The sequence below is a fragment of the Ascaphus truei genome, chromosome 5 (genome assembly GCF_040206685.1).
Source record: "Ascaphus truei isolate aAscTru1 chromosome 5, aAscTru1.hap1, whole genome shotgun sequence".
In the NCBI taxonomy this organism is placed as follows: Eukaryota; Metazoa; Chordata; class Amphibia; order Anura; family Ascaphidae; genus Ascaphus; species Ascaphus truei.
The window spans coordinates 182,885,127-182,909,681 of NC_134487.1; the positions used below are offsets into that span (position 1 = coordinate 182,885,127).

The 24,555-nt window shown below is 45.2% G+C and overlaps 1 protein-coding gene across 3 annotated transcripts in view; it reads left to right on the forward strand.

Annotated features, from left to right (window-relative positions):
* The window catches only part of UNC5D (unc-5 netrin receptor D), a 472,283-nt gene that overhangs the window by 318,035 nt on the left and 129,693 nt on the right, over nucleotides 1-24,555 (forward strand). For all 3 annotated transcript variants that reach the window (XM_075601397.1, XM_075601395.1, XM_075601396.1), the window contains exon 5: nucleotides 9,361-9,541. In XM_075601397.1, coding sequence (XP_075457512.1) covers nucleotides 9,361-9,541 — 181 coding nt within the window. The remainder of the gene's footprint in view (nucleotides 1-9,360; nucleotides 9,542-24,555) is intronic.

The following is a 24,555-nucleotide window of genomic DNA, read 5'->3' on the forward strand; positions in this document are numbered from 1 at the left end:
CAGCATGTCCCTCCCTCCCCTCTTCCTTCAGCATGTCTTTCTGTCCCCTATCGCCCCAGCATGTCTCTCTCCCCCTTTCCCCAGCATGTCTCACTCTCTCCTATCCCTCCAGCAAGTACCGCTCTCCTGTACCCTTGAATGTCTCTCTCATGTCCCCAGCATATCCCTCCCTTCCCTCTTCCCCAGCATGTCTTTGTCCCCTATCACCCCAGCATGTCTCGCTCTCCTGTAACCCCAGCATCTCTCTCTCCTGTCCCCCCAGCATGTCTCTCTCCCCTCTTTCCCCAGCATGTCTCCTTTTCCCCTCTTCCCACAGCATGTCTTTCTCTTCTCTACCCCTGAATTTCCTCTTCCCTCTCCCTAGCAGTTCTCTCTCTCCTTCCTCCCTAGCAAGTCTCTCTCCTCTCCCCCTAACATGTCTCTCTCTCCCCTTTCCCCGACCCCTAGCATGTTTCTTTAACCTCCCCCTAGCATGTCTTTCTCTCCTCCAACCCCAGCATATTTCCCTCTGTCCTCTTCCCACAACATGCTCCCCCACCCTGTATGTATTTTTCCTCTTCCCCACCATATTTTTCTCTCTCCTCCTACCTCAACATGTCTTTCTTTTCTTAGACCCTTCATATACGTCTTTCTGTCTGATCTTCCCTCGTGTATTTCTCTTAATAATGTCACCTCATGTCTACCTGTTTCCCTCCCAATGCCTCTCTTTCCCCCATCTCCTTTCTCACAAATGCTTTTCTAATTTTTAACACCCCCATCACATCTCTCTCTTCTTTCCCTCCTTGTGTCTCTTTCCTTTCCCTCGTATGTATTTCTCTTTTTCCTTTATTTTCTCCCTTCCTTCCTAGATCTGTTCTTCCCCTTTCATGGCTGTGTTTCTTCCCCTGATCTGGCCCTTCCCTGTTACATTTCTCAGCAGTATCCTATATCCCTTCATTGCTCTACTCCCTGAGTAGGTGACCAGATTTAAAAAAAAGTAAAAAATCGTTTTTTATAAAACAAATTACATCACTTAAAAATAAATATTATAACATATCAGTCTCTCCTTCTCTCCCTCGCCTCAGCCTCTCTACCCTCCCCCCAATATCTATCTCCCTCCCCCCACTCTCTCCCTCTCTCCCCTCTCTCTCCCTCCCCGTCTCTCCCTTCCCCAGTCTCTCGCTCCCTCCCCCCAGTCTTTTTTTTTTCCTCCTCCATTCTCTCTTTGTCCTTCCCCAGTCTCTCTTTTTCCTCCCACAGTCTCTCTCTCTCGCTCTCCCCAGTCTCCCTCCTCAGTCTCTCTCTCCCTCCCTCTCATGTCTCTCTCTCTCTACCCTATCTCTCTCTCCCTCCCATCAGTCTCTCTACACCTCCCCTTGGTCTCTCTCTCTCTCCCATCAGTCTCTCCCTCTCCCTCCCACCAGTCTCACTTCCTCCCAGTCTCTCACTCTCTCCCTTGCCCACTCTCTCTCGCCCTCCCCTCAGTCTCTCCCTCCCCCAGTCTCTTTTTTCCCTCCATTTACTCTTTTTCCCTCCACCAGTCTCTCTCTTTCCCTCTCCCCAGTCTCTCTCTCTCTTTCTCTCTCTCTCTCTCTCTCTCTCTCTCTCTCTCTCTCTCTCTCTCTCTCTCTCTCTCTCTCTCTCTCTCTCTCTCTCTCTCTCCCCTCAGTCTCTCTCTCCCTCCCCTCAGTCTCTCTCACCTCCCCTCAGTTTCTCTCGCTATCCCTCCCCACACCGTATCTCTCTTTCCCCCAGTCACTCTCCCTCCCCCACTCTCTCTCTCCCCCCCCAGTCTATCCCCCTCCCCCAGTCTCTATTTCCCTCCCCCAGTCTCTCTCTCCCAGTCTCTCTCTCCCTCCCCATCCTCTCTCCCCCTCCAAATTCTCTCCCCCAGTCTCTCACCCTCCCCCAGTGTTCTCTACTCCCTCCCACAATGTGTGTATCTCCCTGGGAAAGCAGGCGCTACACAGCGCCACCTAATGGTCGGAGGAGACATTGTGGGCTGCGGCACCTGCTCCCCTATGCAAAAGGGGGACAATTAAAAAACTGCCAGGACAGTCACTTACAAAACAGGACTGTCCCGGCTTAACCAAGACCTCTGGTCACCCTATCCCTGAGGCCCCACCCACTCAGTGCTCATCAGAGAGGAAGGTATTGACCCCTCTGTTTGCTTTCTGTAGCTTAATAACGTGGGCGAAGGGGGCATGGCCCCTAAACCGGACTTGGGGCAACAGTACCGACAGTTCCCTCTGTTGGTGGCCCTTATATGGCAATATTTTGATACATCTCATTATAACCCCACACTGCCAAGGCCGCCAACAGGGGTGGAGACCTGGGACAAATGTCTGGCAGCTTTGAGTTGACAAGTTTAAAGCACCTAAGAAATGGTGTTCTGGTGTCAGACCAGTAAAATTAAAAATGTGAAATCCAGAAACTGTTGGGCGGATTTTCAGTGATACAAAAAATAAACCAATTGACCTTTTTGAGCCTGATACGCGGAATTCCACGGCTAAAAGGAACTGATCAATCTGCTTCGGATTGCATCGGAAACTGTGCCCATCTCTTGAAATGTAATAACAAAAAAGCTTGATGCATCTCTCTGTATTTTGCTCACTGCTTCTTTGTTTTTTCTTAATCCCTTCCCTACCAGCACCTCCCACGCATGTAATAACTACAGTGAAGAGATTAGTATTTGGAATTTGTGTACTATATATCTATTTTACATTTAGTAAAGTGAATGTACTTTTAATATGAAAATTCCCCTGAGTATCTCGCTCCCTTATTGCATTTCTGCGTCGGAGATTCTGTCCTTCTCAGATTCAGCCCACAAATTAAAAGCTTTGGGGGGGGGGGAGGGGGAGCCAATAGCTTAACTAGAAAAACACAGACACACACAGGGCTGTTTCTTCAATTTGGCGAGGGCAACGCTCTCTTGCCAGGCTCATAAAGATAAGGGGAGAAATTGGAAACAGCCTGACCCGATTGGGGAAAAAAAATCTAATTATTGCATAAAAGAGCTTCTGAAGTTAATTTAATGCTAATAACACCAACCTCACTGGATGCATCAGCGTGAAAAAAGGAAAGCGGGTGGGGGAGGAGGTTGGGGAAGGTTAGAAGTTGTTCTACTGAGCGGCTATACTCGGTGAGATAGCATTGTAATTATTTCTTCATGATGAGCCGTTCATGTTTGGCCAACCCGAGTGTTACACCTTTAACCCCTGTAGCAGTGAAAGGGTTAATCCATGGCAAAGGTGGCCAAATCCAGTCCTCAAAAGCCACCAACAGGTCAGGTTTTATGGATATCCCTGCTTCAAGCCAGGTGGCTCAATCAGTCTGTACCACTCTTGATCTATGGCATGCCAAGCAATACTGTCCTGGCAGAGTTTAGTCACTTAAACCCATTAAAACCACGTAGAGAATATGACTCAGGATGATGCAATTTGCTTCATAACACAGAACAAAAAATTGCCGGGGCAGCAATCACATGGTCCTGGGCAGGCGCCTGATTATGTGGCTCTAAGTTTAGTGGGCCCCGATGGAGCAGTGACTACGATCGCTCCTTTAAAAAAATTGTATTTATAGCATGGTGTAACCCTGTACTTTATAAAGCCCCTTGCATGCCAGCCCTTGTGATGTTTATGGTCCATCATAGGGAACCGAAAGGGTTAAACCTGGCAGGTTTCACTGGCGCAAAGAAAAAAGAAAACTGAACCAGTTACAGGTACAAAATCTCCTCCACTAACTCTTTCTATAATCACTCCCGAAAATACTTGCTGGCACAAAACATTGGGGAAAAGTACCCGTTGATGCCATATAGAGGTAGCTTGCTTAATCGTTCCCATTTTTGAGGTATGCCCAGGCATTATTGTTGAATGCTATGGAGGCATGCCTGGTTACGTTAAGGCAGTGGTGCGCAAACTGGGGGGCGCTGGATGTTTTTTGGGGGGCGCGGTTGGTTGCAGAGGCCCTGTGCTCTTCCCCAAGGCATTTAAATTAAATGCCGGGGGTTCGCGTGAGGCCCCTGTAACCTACTTACCAGGATTCAGTAGATTGATGTGCCGCGTCGCCAGGGCAATGCGGAATTAAATGACGCTGCCGGGCATGTGATGGGACGTCACATGACTCCGCGGCGTCATTTGATGCCTGTCACCATGGCAATGGGGTCATGTGACACCCGGTCAAAAAGTAAGGGGGCGTGAGTACTTGGGGTAGCAGGCAGGGGGGGGCGCAGCTCAAAAATTTTGCACTGCCCTTTGTTAAGGTATATGATGGAACAGGGAAGACTTCTACATCTGTATGTGTGAACGAATGCACCTTATTTTGCAAAAACTATAATTCCTCTAGGAACAAAATGACTAATTAGTATCAGTATGAACTGTTAGTACACCAGCCTTCTCTTTCTAATTTTCCACCCATCTTAGGAATCCATGTTAACATGGATAAAAACAGCAAAAGTGACACACTGTGAGTGTGCATTTGCATGTCATTACCCAGAATCCTTGGGTGCATTGGGAGCACTGTATGCTGTGTGATTATGAGGTAAGGCAGGTTTAGGGGACCTGTCGGAGACATGTGGATGTGCTCGTAAGGGTTCCTTATCATTGCTGTGTGGTGGAGGATTTTTGTCACTTTTACTCACCACAACTTATTTGTGTACCTCTTTTGTCTTCTTCCAACTACAAGATAATTCTTTATATTCGGTTATGTTTTCATCTTTTGTTTTAGACAACTTGACCACATCCCATTATATTATTGTGCTACGTAGCTACCACCTCGACAAACTGTTCCTAGGCAACTCCAAATCGTGCAGTGATACAGATGGATCGAAATTGACACATTGACCCAGAGAGTTGCAGAGTCAAAATGATGCAATTCTGTTCCTGCTTGTGCCACCTGTGTCTTGGGGCAATACCTGGAAGAAAGAATGAAGACTCTTTATTCGCATATTAATGACTACTCCTAAATTCCCAGTACTTACCTAAACTCAACAAATGACTATTACCCCAGCATAGGGGCGTCTTATAAAAGTATTTCGGGTATAGATGTAACTGGCTAGATGGGTGGCCCTAATGAATTAAAATGGTAATGTCTGGTCTAGCCTATTTGATGACCCCTCTCTCTAAATGCGCAGCATTCATTTCCGTCTTTATTCTTTATCTCTATGCGACAGAGTCAAATGCTGGAACTTAGCTTTATGCCTGCAGAATATTAAGCTTAATATTAAGTTGTCACAAATCAAAAATTATAGGGAAGCTGCAGAGCTTTATAACAGAGAGGGGGAGAGAAGCAACAGGGATACTTACCCTTTTATCGCTTGAGGAGCCTGAAATGCATTAGTATTAGAATATTGCAGTATCTGCCAGCATTGCAGTAGATACAGCAACAGGGCTCTATATGATGGTACTGGGGAGTACACAGTATTACTACTTTCTTATTTTCCAACACACTTTTTTTCCTCTTTATACATTTACAGTTCCAGTTCCGCTTTAAAGAAAAGGTGTATTTAATTGATAGGGAAATCATTTTAAAATGCAGTTCAAAGAGTCCCAGTATTTAATACATGCATATTTTGTTTCAACAAGGCATGGTACCACTACGTTTTCAATGTCACTTCAACCAATGAATAAATCAATTTCTAAGAACAGAAAGAACACAGTTTAGGAATTATATTTGTGTGTTATCATATTATATATATATATATATATATATATATATATATATATATATATATATATATATATATATATATATATATATATATATATTTAAAAGGGTCGCAAACAATCTTCTGATTACATGGTAGCATGCCATGGACCCCTTTAATTTGCAATGTCTGGCTGAACCATTTGGCAGCGAAAGGGTTAATGCCAGGAAGTAATTCCAATGAGTTTGAGTCCAATGAGTCAGTAACACCAGGAGCAACCCATCTCCGTCGTTGATGCACAAACGTGCAAGGCATATACACTGGGAATAAAGTACATTCTCTCTATAAGAGACACCGACTGGCTCTTTGCTGGTGACCATTTTGCATTTCAAGAGGACCACCACATTCATTTTTAAATATCTTCTGAATAAAAGTGGTCTTTTGGTTTATGACCAACCCAAATTCAAAGCACAGATAAAAAGAATCCATAGTTGACTTGAATAAACTGTGCGGTACTTTTTGACTAAGCACCGCACAGGTAATAATGTCCCTTAGTCTTTGTAATATGCTTAACACCTGTTCAGTAGATTCTGGGTACAAGTATTGTGATACTGTAGTTTTTAACGCTGAACAGATTTACAGCTGCAAACTAGTGTAGGAATATACTTGGGCTCTGTATTTTCATATATGCGTTTGGAGCTTCTTTGCAAAGTCCTTGTGTGAGGAGGAGCCTCCCAGTGTCGACTCTCCATGTGACCTTGAGCAAGTCACTTTTTTCTACCGGTGTCTCAAGCACCAACAATGGGTCAAGGGACAAGGACTCGTGGGGCTTACAAAATTCTATGTACTGTGGACATACATAGGAAATGATATGTTCATATTAAAATATACAGTGTGGCATGCTTTTCCACATAATATTTAAATGCAATGTGAGGTGCCCTCCTGTTCAGCATTGTATGTGCAGCTTATGTCACAATGGAACACTGACAGTTCCAATGTTCCCTTACAAAGCAGAATGAAACACTCGCCTAACTAATAATTTTGCTGTCCATTCATTCAGTTTATATTATCACATTTCTGAAAAGAAATACAACTGGGGAGAGCACACATTATTTAGAATACCTCACATTTTTCCGGTGTTTGCCTCTTTAAACAATGTAAAAAAATGTCGTATTTACAATGCACATACTTTTCTGCAACATGGGCCCTTACTTTGGGGTCTGATACTGCCGAACCAGCGGTAAGACATGGAAAGCCTCATTTAAGTCAACAGGGCATTCTGTGCGACGCTGACAAATCGGCTCTATATTTCCCATCAACTACTGTACAAATCCAAAACGGTACGGTCGTCACGTTATACAAGCGTAGATACTGTACAGTCTCTCACAGCCACCTACAGCGTTTAATATATTGTATTATTTTTATTCCCAGTCTCAAAATTACTCAAAGAGGTAGTGATGTGCTTTAAACATCCCCTGTACTGATACAGCTGTCAATCATTATCATGCTTTCCAAATTATTGGCAGCTGGATTCAGCCATTCAGGTAAAGAAGGCTACAGGCATACCCCACATTAACGTACGCAATGGGACCGGAGCATGTATGTAAAGCGAAAATGTACTTAAAGTGAAGCAGTACCTTTTTCCCACTTATCGATGCATGTACTGTACTGCAATCGTCATATACATGCACAATAACACATTTGTAACGGGCTCTATAGTCTCCCCGCTTGCGCACAGCTTCGGTACAGGTAGGGAGCCGGTATTGCTGTTCAGGACGTGCTGACAGGCGCATGCGTGAGCTGCCGTTTGCTTATTGAGCGAGATGTACTTACTCGCGAGTGTACTTAAAGTGAGTGTCCTTAAACCGGGGTATGCCTGTATAAGCTAGCCTGTTTATGTTAGGCTTTGGTTCTGAAGGTTTTAATATTACATTATTTTTGTTTGTTTGTTGGTTTTCATACAAAATATTTAAAATCTATGATTCACAAAATCATTCATGTAGAATTAACATCTTTTTACAAACTGAGTTACTAGAGAAGTTTGTATATTTGAGGCTCCAATTACAAAGTTCTCTCACTTTATATCCATTTTTAACACATTAAAATATATATATTTAAATAAATGCACTTAGTGGAATTAGTGTTTATGTAAAAGCTTAGTTACTCTATATTATTTAGTTATTATATATTGTTGTCTCTCTTAGTCCCTATTACATGTCTGCTACTTTGTGTAGAGGTTACAGTTTTAATGCCATTTACCGTTTCATCATTAAATCTGAGGCTTTTTAAAATCTATTGTTAGTAATTATAGTAATTATTGTGATTTGTACGTAAGATGTTAAATTGGTGAGTGCTTTCACTTTACTGTTACTCCAGTATACCATGCTATGTGCAATAAAACTGCAGATATGTTAGCCTCCAATAATGGAAATCAGAGAGATGTAGGCGTTTTGGACAAAGTATATATATATATATATATATATATATATATATATATATATATATATATATATATATATATATATATATACATTTTAATGGAAAAGTACTGTTCATTTTGTACCAGCAAAATTGATCTATAAGTTGCTGCTGCCAATAATCAGTGAGACTGACTCCAAATCAGTGTCACAGAGAAAATCCGTCAGATATGATGGCCCATATTTACTAAGTAGTGCTATTCCAGACACCTCCTTGCACATTCATTGAATGGGCTTTAAGGTGTCTTCTGGTGCCAGAAGGTGTCTTATGGTATAGTGCTGCATAATAATAATAATAATAGTTCTTGTATGGCACTGCTAGTTTTATGTAGTGCTTTACAGAGACATTTTGCAGACACAGTCCCTGCCCTGTGGAGCTTACAATCTATGGTTTTTGGTGCCTGAGGCACAGAGAGATAAGGTGACTTGCCCAATGTCACAAGGAGTTGACACCAGGAATTGAACCAGGGTCCCCTGCAAACTCGGTGCCAGTCAGTGTTTTTACTCACTGAGCCGCTCCTTCAGCCCATTTATACATATGGGCTGGGCTAGTCATGGTCAGGTGGTATTTGTGTATTATGGGAGTCTAAACAAATTGTACCATCTAGATATTTAATCAGTAAATAACATTCAACCCAGCTGTGCAATTCAATCCTTAAGAGCTACCAACACTCCACGTGTTTCAGAGGTGTTACTCCCCATGTCTCCTTCCATACTGAAATACACCTTGCAGCCCCATTTTAGGTAAATGAATCTTAAATGGCCCTATTTACTAAGCAGTGTTAAGATATTTTCTGTGCCAGAAGACACCTTACAGCCTGTTCACTGGAATGGGCCGTGAAAGGCCATAGTTACTAAGGCATGCTGGAACAGTTTATATGACGAAGAAAGAGAGGGAAGAGTCGAATGTAACCCTATGCAACATACACACATAACTTCTGTAGGTGGATAGTAATGTTATTGGCTGTAATGAGAAGGCAACAATGGGACCTGATTTTGTATGGATTATGAGGAACTCCGTCTTAGACAAATTAAGCTTGAGGCTACGAAGGGCCATTAAGGCAGACTGCTGATAGGCATTCTGTGACTGGACTGCAGATGTAAGGTCAGGTGCTTATTAAATGTTTTGTGTCATTAGTATAGAGAGTAGCACTGCTTATTTAAATATGTTCCTTAATCTTTCTATGGAACCCGTTTACATTGGTAAGTTCTTTGCCCGCTATGTGGGACTGTCGCTATAACATCACATGTTCCTTATAGGTGGAGTGGCTTAAGAATGAGGAGCCTATCGACTCCCTCCTGGATGAAAACATTGACACCAAGGTGGATCACAACATTATTATACGTCAAGCTCGCCTATCCGACTCTGGCAACTACACCTGCATGGCGTCCAACATCGTTGCTAAGAGGAGGAGCATATCAGCAACTGTTGTGGTTTATGGTGAGTGCTGCATCTGTTCTGATGACTAACACATGGGAAACCAACAGGAAGTGGCCAAATCAGTGGTGTAGTTAGACATTCCCGGGCGCCTGGGGCAAAATTTTTTTAGTGCCCCCTTAATATAAATACTGATTGCAATTTTCTCTCCCTCCCACCCATCCTTTCCCTGATCCTCTATCTCATCATCTCTCCTAATCTCTCCCCATCCCTCCTCCTCATCCTCATCATCATCATCATCATCATCATCATCATCATCATCATCATCATCATCATCATCATCATCATCATCATCATCTCTTACCCTCCTCCTCCTCATCATCTCTTACCCTCCTCCTCCTCATCATCTCTTACCCTCCTCCTCATCATCATCTCTTACCCTCCTCCTCATCATCATCTCTTACCCTCCTCCTCATCATCATCTCTTACCCTCCTCCTCATCATCATCTCTTACCCTCCTCCCCATCATCATCTCTTACCCTCCTCCCCATCATCATCTCTTACCCTCCTCCCCATCATCATCTCACCCTCCTCCCCATCATCATCTCTTACCCTCCTCCTCATCATCATCTCTTACCCTCCTCCTCATCATCATCTCTTACCCTCCTCCTCATCATCATCTCTTACCCTCCTCCTCATCATCATCTCTTACCCTCCTCCTCATCATCATCTCTTACCCTCCTCCTCATCATCATCTCTTACCCTCCTCCTCATCATCATCTCTTACCCTCCTCCTCATCTCCTCATCATCTCTTACCCTCCTCCTCATCTCCTCATCATCTCTTACCCTCCTCCTCATCTCCTCATCATCTCTCCCTCTTCCCCTCCTCATCATCTCTCCCTCTTCCCCTCCTCGTCATCTCTCCTTCTTCCCCTCATCTCTTCTCTTCCTCCTCATCTCCCCCCCTCCTCCTCATCTCTCCCCTCTCCTCCTCATCTCTCCCCTCTCCTACTCATCTCCCCCCTCATCATCATCATCTCCTCACCTACTCATCATTCCTCCCCATCCTCCTCATCTCTTCTCCCTCCTCCTCATCTCTCCCCCCTCCTCCCCATCTCTCCCCCCTCCTCCTCATCTCTCCCCCCTCCTCCTCATCATCTCCCCACCTACTCATCGTTCCTCCCCATCCTCCTCATCTCTTCTCCTCCTCCTCATCTCTCCCCCTCCTCCTCATCTCTCCCCCCTCCTCCTCATCTCCCCCCCTATCATCATCTCCCCACCTACTCATCGTTCCTCCCCATCCTCATCACCTGTCTCCCCCTCACCATCAACTCTCTCCCCATCATCATTCAGCGCTCTCCCCCTCATCATCATCAGCTCTTCTCATCATCATCTGATCTCACCCTCCTTTGGGGTGACAAGATTTTCAAATGTTAAACCAGGACATATGCGCCCCCTTTTTTTTGCTTTCCTCCCTCTCCGCATCCTCTCTCACTCTCTTTCTCCCCATCTTCTCTCTCCCCCCATCCTCTCTCTATCCCTCCCACCCTTTCCTCCCGCTCTGCCCATCTCTCTCTCTTCCCCCATCTTCTCTCTTCTCCCTCCACCCCATCTTCTCTCTCCCTCGGCCCCCCACCCTCTCTCGCTCTCTCTCCTCCCTCCACCCCATCTTCTCTCTCCTTCCTTCCCCCCATCTTCTCTCCTCTCTCCCACCCATCTTCTCTCTCCTCCCTTCCCCCGTCCTCTCTCTCTCCACCCGCCATCCTCTCTCTCCACCCCATCCTCTCTGCCCATCCTCTCTCCTCCTTTCCCCCATCCTCTCTCCTCCTTTCCCCCACCCTCTCTCCCCCCATCCTCTCTCTCTCCCCCCATCCTCTCTCCCCCCATCCTCTCTCCCCCCATCCTGTCCTCCCTCTCTGCACATCCTCTCTCCTCCCTTCCCCCATCCTCTCTCCTCCCTTCCCCCTATCCGCACTCTCTCTCCCCCCATCCTCCCTCTCCTCCCTCCCACCCCATCCTCTCTCTCCTCCCTCCCTCCCACCCCATTCTCTCTCTCCTCCATCCCCCATCCTCTCTCCCTCCTTTCTCCCTCCTCCCTCCACCCCCCTCTCTCTCTCTCTTTCTTTCTCCCCTCCCTCCACCCCCCTCTCTCTCTCTCTCTCTCTCTCCTCTCTACTCATCCCATCCTCTCTCTCCTCTCCTCCCATCCTCTCTCTCTCCCCCCATCCTGTGCTCCCTCTCTGATCATCTCTCTCCTTCCCCCTGGGCCAAATCCTTCCCAGAAAAGCAGCAGAAATGTCAGAATTGGGTGGGTAAAAGGTGTCGCTCGAGGGTATTATGGAGAAACCTATGGTGCCCTGGGATGGTGATTAAGCATCACCTAATGTAATGTATTAGGTTTTGTTAGCTGTGTTAGACGAGGGGAACTGTACATGAGTGACTACTTTAATGGAAGGCAATACAATTTGATCTGAATTCATTAAACATGTATTTTTTTTTAAATAACATAGAAACATAGATGAGAGCCACTTAGCCCACCTAAACGGACCATTTTCCAATCCGATACAAAACCTCAGACCCTATTTGATCATTGGCTTTTTATTATAGCCACAAATATAATCACATTTTCTGTGAAGAAGTTCTCACATTTCCCCTGACCCGGCCAACCTCCAGCTTCAGAGCAGGACCTCGTTCTAACACTGGAATATTCTTGTACCTTATTAAAAATGTTTGATATATTTGAAAGTTGTAATCGTGTCCTCCCTCTCCTCCAAACTGTATGTTATGCTTTCAAGAACAATGCTTTCTTCCTCAGGAAAAGCACTACTGTCATTCTTTAAAACATACTCCAGATTCCCTAATGCTAAAACAATTGATGATTTACCCAAGATTATACGGAGAGTGTCTTAATCCTATAGTGTTAGACCATATTTACACATTAGCAATTTACTATTGGGTCACTGGCAGTGCAGTGGCTGATTTAATGAATGCCACATCTTCGCGAAAACGATCCGGATTCTGTGCATTTAAATACAGAAGCGTAATCTTTAGAGACAATCACAGCTTCATGGTGTATGCAAGACCTTAAGACATAGGGGCAATGGTTTCACAAACCACTTGAACATATCAGTAGAAAATTATAGCTAAGGAATAATAAGTTCTTTCTCTATTATCCTATTAATTGCTCCACTTAGCACAATGCTATGCATGATGGTTGTTTGTAATAGAAACCAGCGTGTGGTGGAGACAGACAAGGCTGCATGGACCACAATTCCCATATGATCAATATTATGTACACTAAATCCAGTGGTATGAAGGCTTTTGGGACTGTATCATTCACTTGCATTACACATCCCTCTCACCGTTTTTGCATCATCTAATTAACATTAATGATTTTTACAAAGATGGAAGGTCGAAAAATGACACCTTGGGAAACATTATCACATGTATGTAGTGTAACTCCAGCTATCGTTCTATATAATAACCGCACTAATCACTGATAAATACAGGCACATAAATATAGGGGTAACATTTTTCAATACACTGGTTCAGAAATCAATGCTACAAATGCCTCTTTTATAATCAGTTTAACAGCAATTTGTAATGTATTACAGGCCTATCTAGAACTGAAGGAGTTAGGGCAATCACTTTCCATGTACTTAGGATCAACTAATGACTTTGTTAAATAAAGGAAGGAACATTTCAAACCATATAAGATTTTATATAGCAGACCGAGCTCTGACTGACACGTAACTCGACAGAAATTCCAAGGTTACCAGCTCAATAATCTTCACATAGGACTACATTTAAAGCAGCTGTCAAGCCGAGATTACAGAAGATAGGCACCTATAGTATTCAATATGTGGCGAGTCTGTATGTCCATGTTACCGAAGCTCTGAGCTCCATTCAAATGAATCTGCGTCTATTTTCTCAGGTAATACAGCTGCGTCCTATACAGTATGAAGACAATTTAAGTGATAACCTCGGAATTCCCGTCAGGTCAATGCTGACCAGTCAGAGTTCAGTCTGCTATATACATGTAGCCCATGTCCCCCCCCCCCGCCCCACTGTCGCAGATTGGACCTCTAGGGTGTAGTGAGGGCTGGCTACATGTACTATGGTGGTGCATACCGGCTTGGAACAGGAGGGCCTGAGTCTCCCGCGGTGGTATGGGGGATAACAGGACCAGGCTTCTGGGGTATATGCCTTCATCTTTAGTGGTGGTGGTGCAGCGCCTCCATTCTCTGGCAAAACCTAGGGGATAGGTTGGAATCTTCCCAGAGAAAGCCCTGGTCCCAGGGCGAGAGATTCCAATCTCACACACACAGTCTCTTTATAAAAGCAGCACTCTTTATTGTCCTTGACACAACAGATCAGCAACACTTCATGCACAGCGGCACACAGCAGTTCATATACAGCAGTGCACTCCAAATGTGTACAGGCCTTTCCTCCTCTCCTCTCCTCCAGACTGTACCCTAGCAGGATGGGCTGGTTAGGGGCTTCAATACCCCAACCCCCACCTCCAGGATATACTCTCTGGGTGAGGGTAGATCTACCCCCTCACCCCGTCAGCAGGGTGAGGGGCATTGGTCCACTATAGCTGTATCAGCTCTACTCAGATTGGGCTCTGAGTTTCATCCCTCCTGTCTCCTTGCCAATGATACAGTATCATGCTCTCTCTGTTCCAGCACTCTCCATTCTCACAACTCCAACAGCCTCCACTCTACAGACTGACACTCCTTTCTCTCCACTGCAACAGACTGCCACAGACTGAACTCTCCACAGACTGACACTGACCCACACAGGAGCAGCCCACTAAATAGATACAGCCCTGCCCCCTATGATGTCAACAGGATCTCCCCTCTGTCTCAGGCCTGCCACAGAGTCAGGGGCCTACCTCTATCACTCAAGGCAGGGCTTGGTGGGGGGAAAACCCATGATTACTACTGGCGCCTGCCCTTACCAGGGCTTACTCCAGTACGAGAAGGATAGGTAGCCCACTATTTCTTACAGGGGCTACATACATATAGTCATCAAACAGCTGAAAAGTTCACTGACTGACCTATTGACTGTACAGTAAATGCGATGTGCTTTCTGCAACAGAAATGTCAGGAATATGATGTGGAACAGAGCCGTCACAGTGGGAAAACAGGGGTAAAAGGGCCTAACTGCAAAAAGACCCGCTCTTAAGGGCATTCAAGTAGTGAAAATTCCATTGTGCTCTGAAATTGTGATATTTTGCATTTTAAGTACCACTTAACAAAACTACAAGAAGAAGCAAACAATGAGGGGGTTGAATAGCACACTTACACATCTACCAAAAAAAATAAAATATACCATTAAAGGCTAATGAATAATTGAAACCCCATAAATAAAATCTCTCTATTTCTTAAGGTGCATAGAAAAATATGTGTATTCATCTTTTCTATGCACTTTAATATACATATAATATATATATATATTTTTTACAGTCTCTATTATTTATTTGCCTTACCCTGCACCTTCACCCTTACCCCCCTTCTCCCCCCCCCTCCGGCAGCTGCAGGGGGTAGGTTGTACATGGGTAAATAAAGTCTTTTTTTTTTTTTCATTTAAGTTTTTATTAGGTTTTTCCAACAGTTATGGGGGGGGGTTCAGAAAAAAAAAGGGGGGGAGTATGGGGGGGGGGGGGGGGAGGAGACGGGAGGAATGGTGCAACATTCCGACGAGCACACTTCGCATAGAAAAAATACATTGTACATGACCACTGGCAAAAGTAAGTAGATTTACCAACAACAACACTTTAGATAAATTCTGTTCCTTCCCTACATTGTCTTAAATTTTTTGGGTTTGCTGTCTCTCCGGTTAACCTGGATAACACAGAGAGTCTTATTGGAGGATATTGGACTGATCTATGGGTGTCTTTTAGTCTGAAACCGAGGTTCAACCCTCTCCTGGTAGGATTAGAGTGTCAGGTTCCTGGTCAAGTACCTGTGATCTCAGGGTCTTTTCTGTGCAGGTGCAGGCCAAGGCGGTAAGGGATGTGACGGTAGTGGAGATGGTGCAGGAACACAGAAATAGAGCACCAGGATCTCTTTTGCAACTTAAGATGTTTATTGAATAGGCAAGCACATAAATCTCACTGCTGTATCACAGACACTATCTGGGTGTAGTTACTCTCATAGATAGGGTGACCAGGTGTCCCGTTTTTTTAATGGCTGTCCCGTTTTTTTAATGGCTGTCCCGGCTGCCTCGCATTTTTTTAAATGTCCCGTTTTTTTGTTGCTGTTCTGGATTTGGCCATCAGAGCAGGGGGGCAGCAGAGAGCACAGAATGCAGACAGAGAGCAGAGCGGAGGCGGTCTGACAGCAGAGGGTGGGGGCGGGGTCTGACAGCAGAGTTTGGGGGCGGGGTTAGTTACAGCAGAGGGTGGGGGCGGGGTTAGTGTCAGCGGAACCACAGCAGTGAGAGCCAGAAGTGAGGTGCCTACTGCCAGGGCCCAAGATGGCTCCCCCCCCTCCATGCTCTACAGTGACAGGTAGGACACAGAGAGAGTGTGTGTGTCTGTGTTTCTGTGTGTCTGTGTGTCTGTGTGTCTGTGTGTCTGTGTGTCTGTGTGTCTGTGTCTGTGTCTGGCTCACTGGCTCACTGGCTCTGTGTGTGTGTGTCACTGGGTGTGTGTGTGTGTGTGTGTGTGTGTGTGTGTGTGTGTGTGTGTGTCACTGGCTCTGTGTGTGTGTGTGTGTGTGTGTGTGTGTGTCACTGGCTGTGTGTGTGTGTGTCACTGGCTGTGTGTGTGTGTGTCACTGGCTGTGTGTGTGCGTGTGTCACTGGCTGTGTGTGTGCATGTGTCACTGGCTGTGTGTGTGTGTGTGTGTGTGTCACTGGCTGTGTGTGTGTGTCACTGGCTGTGTGTGTGTGTGTGTGTCACTGGCTGTGTGTGTGTGTGTCATTGGCTGTGTGTGTGTGTGTGTGTCACTGGCTCTGTGTGTGTGTGTGTGTCACTGGCTCTGTGTGTGTGTGTTACTGGCTCTGTGTGTGTGTGTGTGTGTGTGTGTGTGTCTGGGGGTGTGTGTGTGTGTGTGTGTGTCACTGGCTCTGTGTGTGTGTGGGGGTCAGTGGCTCTGTGTGTGTGTGGGGGTCAGTGGCTCTGTGTGTGTGGGGGTCAGTGGCTCTGTGTGTGTGGGGGTCAGTGGCTCTGTGTGTGTGTTGGTCAGTGGCTCTGTGTGTGGGTCAGTGGCTCTGTGTGTGGGTCAGTGGCTCTGTGTGTGTGTGTGTGGGTCAATGGCTCTGTGTGTGTGTGGGTCAGTGGCTCTGTGTGTGGGTGGGTCAGTGGCTCTGTGGCTCTGTGTGTGTGTGTGGGTCAATGGCTCTGTGTGTGTGGGTCAATGGCTCTGTGTGTGTGGGGGTCAGTGGCTCTGTATGTGTGGGGGTCAGTGGCTCTGTGTGTGGGGGTCAGTGGCTCTGTGTGTGTGTTGGTCAGTGGATCTGTGTGTGGGTCAGTGGCTCTGTGTGTGGGTCAGTGGCTCTGTGTGTGTGTATGTGGGTCAGTGGCTCTGTGTGTGGGTGTGTGGGTCAGTGACTGTGGGTCAGTGAATCTGTGGATCAGTGGCTCTGTGTGTGTGGGGGTCAGTGACTCTGTGTGTGTGTGGGTCCGTGGCTCTGTGTGTGGGTGTGTGGATCAGTGGCTCTGTGTGTGGGTCAGTGGCTCTGTGTGTGTGTGGTCAGTGGCTCTGTGGGTCATGGGTGTGTGGGTCGTGGGTGTGTGGGTCAGTGGCTGGGTGTGTGGGTCAGTGGCTGGGTGTGTGGCTCTGTGTGTGTGTGGGTCAGTGGTTCTGTGTGTGTGTGGGGGTCAGTGGCTGTGTGTGTGTGGGGGTCAGTGGCTCTGTGTGTGGGTGTGTGGGTCAGTGACTCTGTGGGTCAGTGACTCTGTGGGTCAGTGGCTCTGTGGGTGTGTGGGTCAGTGGCTCTGTGTGTGCGTGGGTCAGTGGCTCTGAGTGTGGGTGTGTGGGTCAGTGACTCTGTGGGTCAGTGACTCTGTGGGTCAGTGGCTCTGTGTGTGTGTGTGGGTCAGTGGCTCTGTGTATGTGTGTGGGGGGTCAGTGGCTCTGTGTGTGGGTCAGTTGCTCTGTGTGTGGGTCAGTGGCTCTGTGTGTGTGGGTCAGTGGCCCTGTGTGTGTGTGTGGGGGGGGGGGGTCAGTGGCTCTGTGTGTGTGGCTCAGTGGCTCTGTGTGTGTGTGGGTCAGTGGCTCTGTGTGTGTGTGGGTCAGTGGCTCTGTGTGTGTGGGGGTCAGTGGCTCTGTGGGTCGTGGGTGTGTGGGTCAGTGGCTCTGTGTGGAGATAACATTTTTTTAGATCTATTTATTATATATTTATTTATATTGCCTTTGGCTGTATCTTCCCCTCCAAATTCCGTTAACATGGCCGTGCGACGTCACGTAATGCCCATTGCCATAACAACGAGGCGCTCTGTGATGTCACGCGGCATCAAGTTGACATAACAACGGGACGCATTATGGCACCGAGGCATGACGTGATGCCACATTGTTATGGCAACATGTCACCGCCTGACGTCAGTGTCTCGTTGTCATGGCAACGGGGTGCGTCATGTGATGTAATTTGTTTTATAAATAATTTTTTAATGTGTCCCGGTTTTTCATTTTGAAAATCTGGTCACCCTACTCATACATCACCATACCTCAGTATCAGTACAAAGGTTTTCCAGTTGCAGAAATCTCCTTGGGCATTTTCATTTAGACCCTTCCCAGTGAATACTTCTGATCAGGTCTTAGCTTCTAGTCCCACCTCAATTCCACACCTAACCAGGAGTTGGGTTCCCCAAACCTCCTCTCCAAGAGCTGTCTCCTTTTGGTTTCCAAGTCCCTATCCCATGTATCCAGAATACTCCTTCTTGCTTACTAGGGAAGGTTATACACTCTTCTCTGGCCCTTGACTGTTTATCTCAGGAGTTTGAGATTCCCAGGGAGTCTACACGTTCCCTGCTCACACACCCCTAGGTGAGGGATGAACTGGCACTTCCCTAATTGAGGGAACAACTAACTGCCTTTTGCAGAACCCACTTAGACATACGGTAGGAGGGGCCAAACGATCCCTCCCCCTTTTCTTGCAACGCCACAAACCCAGACTTGTGTCTGTAAATTGTTATATATATATATATATATAATATATATATATCTCCAATAAAGAATATCACTTGTGAGCACATTCATGTCTTTGACAGGTCTGCAACCCTGTCTTTCAACTATTATCACTCAGCATACAGTGCTTCCACATCAAGGGATTTTGGGAAATATATATATATATATATATATATATATATATATATATATATATATATATATATATATATATATATATATATATATATATATATATGTAGAGGTATCAGTACCGTGTTAGCCGAGCTTCAATAATCAAAAAATAAATAGATGATACCGTTCTGTGGCTAACGAAATGCTTTTATTTGTGCGAGCTTTCGAGATACACTGATCTCTTCTTCCGGCGATGTTACAATGAATGAAGCAAGGATAACTTAAAAACAGTGTCTCTTGGAATGTTATCTGTGCTTGTCCTTCCCCCGGTGTGGATGTGTTTTATGGCTAGAGGTGTCAAAGGGTAACTGAAAGCAAGTGAAGAAAGAGTGTGTATGTGTATCAGTGTGAATAAAAATGAATGGAGAGCCCACAGTATAAACAGTGCTCTACACAAGGTGTGTGTGGAGTGAGAGGGATATAAATGGTGTGGGTGGGTGTGGAAATGTGAGAGTTTGTAGCACAACTAAAAGTGTGTGTGGATACTATGTGGTCCCTATTGGTGTATATGGATGGAAAAAGAAGGAGTATTAGTATGTGTGAGAGACAGCTGTGTGTGCATACATATAGAAATGTACAGTATGTACAGACATGGCCTTTAGCGCTCATGGGAAGAGAGTTCGCTAGTGTCAGTAATGACTTATAAAATTTCGATCTCTGTTTAGGCCACTGCTAAGTGTCCCGAACAGTTGCATAAATTTGTATTCATGCAACCGTCTCTCTTTCGGGGTTTTAAGATTACCTTTGAGTATGGCAACCCTCAGATCGTTCATCTTATGGCCAGAGTCAGAGAAATGTTCGCCAACAGGACTGTCTCTTGTTCCGCGTGTGATGCTGTGGCGATGCAGGTTCATTCTCTTGTTTAGCCCCTGTCCTGTCTCACCTATGTAGTAGCAGCCCCCTGGGCATTTCATGCACATGATGAGGTACACGACATTGCTGGAGGAACAGGTGAACCCTCCTCTGATTTTGTATTCCAAGAGACACTGTTTTTAAGTTATCCTTGCTTCATTCATTGTAACATCGCCGGAAGAAGAGATCAGTGTATCTCGAAAGCTCGCACAAATAAAAGCATTTCGTTAGCCACAGAACGGTATCATCTATTTATTTTTTGATTATATATATATATATATATATATATATATATATATATATTATTTTTGCTCCTCTACAGCATATTGAGTAGAGCATTTTTGGATATTTTTTTCATTACATATCACACTCTTCCTATTGCTTTGTGGATTTACACATTGGATCATGGAGGAATTTGCTGATACTGCAGGACTCTTCTCCTCTATCTCTGACACGCTTACCTATTGCGAGGCAGAAATAGCATCCATCAGATATACTGAAAAATTTGATGAGGTACTCGGACCTGAAAAACCATCAGAAATGTACACTGGCGACACACTTTATTCGAGCTTGGCTAGTCCCACGAATTCGGGTATACCCGGGTGTATTGAGGTTTGTGACTGTTTTCTGCCCGAGTGCATTGAGTTATTTTCCAAGCAGGGATTGAAGCATTTTATTCCCGCTGGCTGCAATACTGCACAGTATATATATATATATATACTGCATTACAATTCATGAATTTATGCCATCTGGTAGACACGCGAAGCATTGCAGCCTATTAAATCCTAATCATCATTATTTAACAGATCAGCCGCCCATCAGCCAGGCATGAACCCAGGCTGGGAAGGCAAATGCAACGGGGCTTGTCAGAGGTGAGGAGCAGTGCATTCCAGGTATCTGCCAGGTACATACCGGGTATTTGCTCGAATAAAGTGTGTCGATGCAGTATAATGATCTGGTGAAGTTAAAGAAGAGGGAAGTTGACTATTACCTGCATGGGGTGACACTCTCTCACTACCATCAAGAGGGGTTGTTACCCAGAGGGTTCAGGATTAAGAACCAACCGACCATAGGTAGAAACGATCCCGAATTCTGCAAAAAATGGATTGGGATACTCATAAGTGCTCATTTGACCTTACCATACTGGTAATCGAACAGTCCAGTAAGGAACTGGGGAAAATTAAAAAAGACATCGATACTATCTATTCCAAACATGGTGATACCCTCAGTGCTGATACTAACACTAACTGGACTGACAAACTGCAGACCACCATAGATGCGTACCGTGAGGGGCTGGTCAAATACAAGCGGGACAAGCTGAAACAGGTTAAGATGGATACAAAGATCGACATGTTTATAAGTGGCTTCTGGGGATTGGAGATAGCACACAGAGCTCCTCCAGGGGCAGACGCCACTATACACATACCAGGAAGGCAGCAATATCTAGTGCAGCATACAATACAAGTGATACAGACTTTTCTGAATCACAAGAAGGCACGTCCGCGGATCCTTTTTTAGGAATAGGTACGACAGGACACCAAAAACCCCCCTTACCCGACTCCGATACAGGCGGCAGACCAGGAGACCGATACCCACTACGGGACTCCAGAAAGGAGAGAGGAGAGAGGGGGGAGAGAGGAAGATGGAGAAGACGGTAGTCTACAACATCTCTGGTCATGCATTGACTACAACAGAAATTGATGTCCTCCAGAAAGGGTTATCGTATGTATCTACACACAAACAGAATCCGTTCCTATGGGAGGTTGATCTTTTCAAGCTCAATAGACAATTGCGTCTCAAAGATTTTTATAGCAAACCTACAGGGGATACATCAACAAGCACCCTCAGGGACCCAATTACTGGGGGCCGTTTCAAGACTAGGAGTTCATTCGATCCTGTGGTCGTGAACCATAACATCACCACATTCATGAGTCTTGTGGAGAGAGATACTAGACAATGTATCAGCCAATACAGAACTAGTTTCCGTAACATGACCAGGGAAGAACATGAAGCACTGAAGTCACTACGGGCGAATACAAATATCATCATACGCGCAGCAGACAAGGGTGGCGGAATTGTAGTCATGGCATACTCTGACTACAAACAGGAAATCTCCAACCAGCTTGGAGACGATACTAACTACAAGCGTCTGAAATCAGACCCAACAATGCCATTCAAGAAGGAGATTGACTCTATCATACAGCTAGGACTCAATAATTCGTGGATTGCGGAGGAAACAGCTAAATTCCTGATGCAAACATACCCCATTACACCGGTCATTTATATACTCCCTAAAATACACAAATCTCTGACCAAGCCTCCGGGGAGACCTATCATCTCGGCACGGGGGTCCTGGTGTCATCCACTATCACAGTTCTTGGATTTCTACCTTCAACCCATGGTGATGCGGATGGCCTCATTTGTCAAAGATACAACTGACTTCATCCACAAATTGGAAGGCATTTCGCCGGTTACTGCAGATACTATACTGGTAACCATGGACGTGGGCAGTCTATATACTAACATCCCACACCAGGAGGGCATTGAAGCGATCCGTGATCACTTCAGTAAGTTAGCAGAGCACAAGGGGCCGCCACCAGAATACTTGTTATTGCTGCTGGAGGTGATACTTCATAAGAACTACTTCAGGTTTGAGAAAACCTTTTATCTGCAACTAGCAGGCACCGCTATGGGGTCAAACATGGCACCGGCGTATGCCAACCTGTTCATGGATACCTACGAGAACACCCATTTGCTTACCGATGCCCCATTTGCGGACCGTATATCTAACTACTATCGCTACATTGATGATGTGTTCCTGGTCTGGCGAGGACTGGAAACAGAGCTTCTATCATTTACTGAGTATCTAAACGAAATTCCATGTACAATTAGGTTCACAGCTAGCTACAGCACCATTGAAGTTCCTTTTCTTGATACCATTGTCTATAAGGACAATGGAAAACTCTGCACACGTCTATTCGAGAAGCCCACAGATAGGAACACATTATTACATGCAACCAGCCATCATCCACCACCATTAAAAGCAAGTCTCCTGTTCTCACAACTACTACGTGTCCGGAGGATTGTGAGTGACCCCAAACTAGTGGAGTGTGCACTTCTGGAGATGGCCTCTCGCTTTCTAGAGAGGGGATATGATCCCAAAGAAGTCAATAAGGCACTCTTCAAAGCCAGGATCCCAAAGAGGGAGGAGCTGCTGTCACCAACAATGAGGACCACTGATTCTGATCACTGTAAGGTGGTCAGCACTTACAGCACTGCATCTGGACATATCAAAAGGTCTATACAACAACATTGGCATATATTGGCTAATGATCGCAAGATTGGGAAAGACTTTAATGCTCCACCCCTTTTTTGTTATAAAAGAGGCAGAAATCTGGGAGATCTGCTTACACATTCTGATCCCGTTGACAAATACATGCCAGCAAAGACCTGGCTGGTGAGAAAACCGGGGTCATACAGATGCCATGGCTGTACCAACTGCCAGTTTATGCAGACAGGAAGTACTTTTGCTCACCCTCAGACTGGCAAATCTACAAATATTAAACAATATTTAAACTGTGAGTCTAAATATGTAGTGTACTTCATCAAGTGCCCATGTGGGCTCTACTACGTCGGAAAGACGATGAGAATGTTAAAGGAACGTATCAGTATTCATCGATGTGCAATCAGGAAGGCACTTCTGGGTGCTGAAGATGACAATGATTTGAAACACCAACCGGTGGCGCGACACTTCAGGAAACACAGACACAGTTTAGCAACTCTAAGATGCATGCCCAATATACAGGCTCGTGCCCCTACCAGGGGTGGCGACAGGAATAAACTACTATTACAGCTGGAAGCTAAAGCTATCTTTGATTTAACTACAATGACCCCAAAAGGGCTTAACGAGGATTTTAAGCTAAGTTGTTTTCTTTAGGTCAGATCCTGATGATACCTATGGACATGTGCGTGTGTGGACAATCACATTAATTTCACTGATGTGCTTCATGGTATAATATCCTCTGTTGCTCTCCTTTGTTTAGAAGTCTATGCATATTTATTCATTATTTGTTTACATGCAAGTTCTACTTATTGTGGTATTCCCATATGCACTTATGGTTCACATGACATAGTCTGGCTCTGCCCTCTAGTAATATCAGTACATTCCATCATGATCCCCACCACTCCCCCACACTCCCCCACACCTATATGTCCCTGGTTTTATTATGTTTCACTTCTGTATGGCACTACCTGCTTTACTTCTTTAGATATCCTCTCCCTATTGCCCCTGACATATCAATCAGAGCTCACACCAATTGGTAACCATGACAATGGATGCAATACACAGCTGGGTGATTAGCAGTATGGAGGTATCTTATGTAAGCTTAATCAACACATGACATCAGAGCTGCAGGTTTCTTGTGTTAATTTAATTGGGTGATGGTGATTGGTTAATTGACTTTCAGTGTTTGATGTATAAATATGTGGTGAACTGTGTCATTCTCCCTTTGTATACCCCTGAGGAAGGTCCCATTCTGTAGGACCGAAACGTTGGGTTTCTGGATGTATTTTTGCTTTCACTAATACACTTTGATTTTCAACATTGGGTGCTGTCTCTTGTTTACCAATCCTTGGAACGGTAACGTATAACTACATTCTTTATATGGGACGTGCACCTGTGGCTTACCAGCACCTATTGGAGTGCCAACTGCCTTATCTGACTATATATATATATATATATATATATATATATATATAATATATATATATATATATATATATATATTGGCAAATGGCTCCCTTTGTGTAGCACTGCCTTTTGCCCAGGCTCTTCGCGACACAGTCTTCTAGGGTTTAATTTATAGAAAAAGGAGGACAAACATGTGTATACACACAAGGGGCACCCAGCCCTC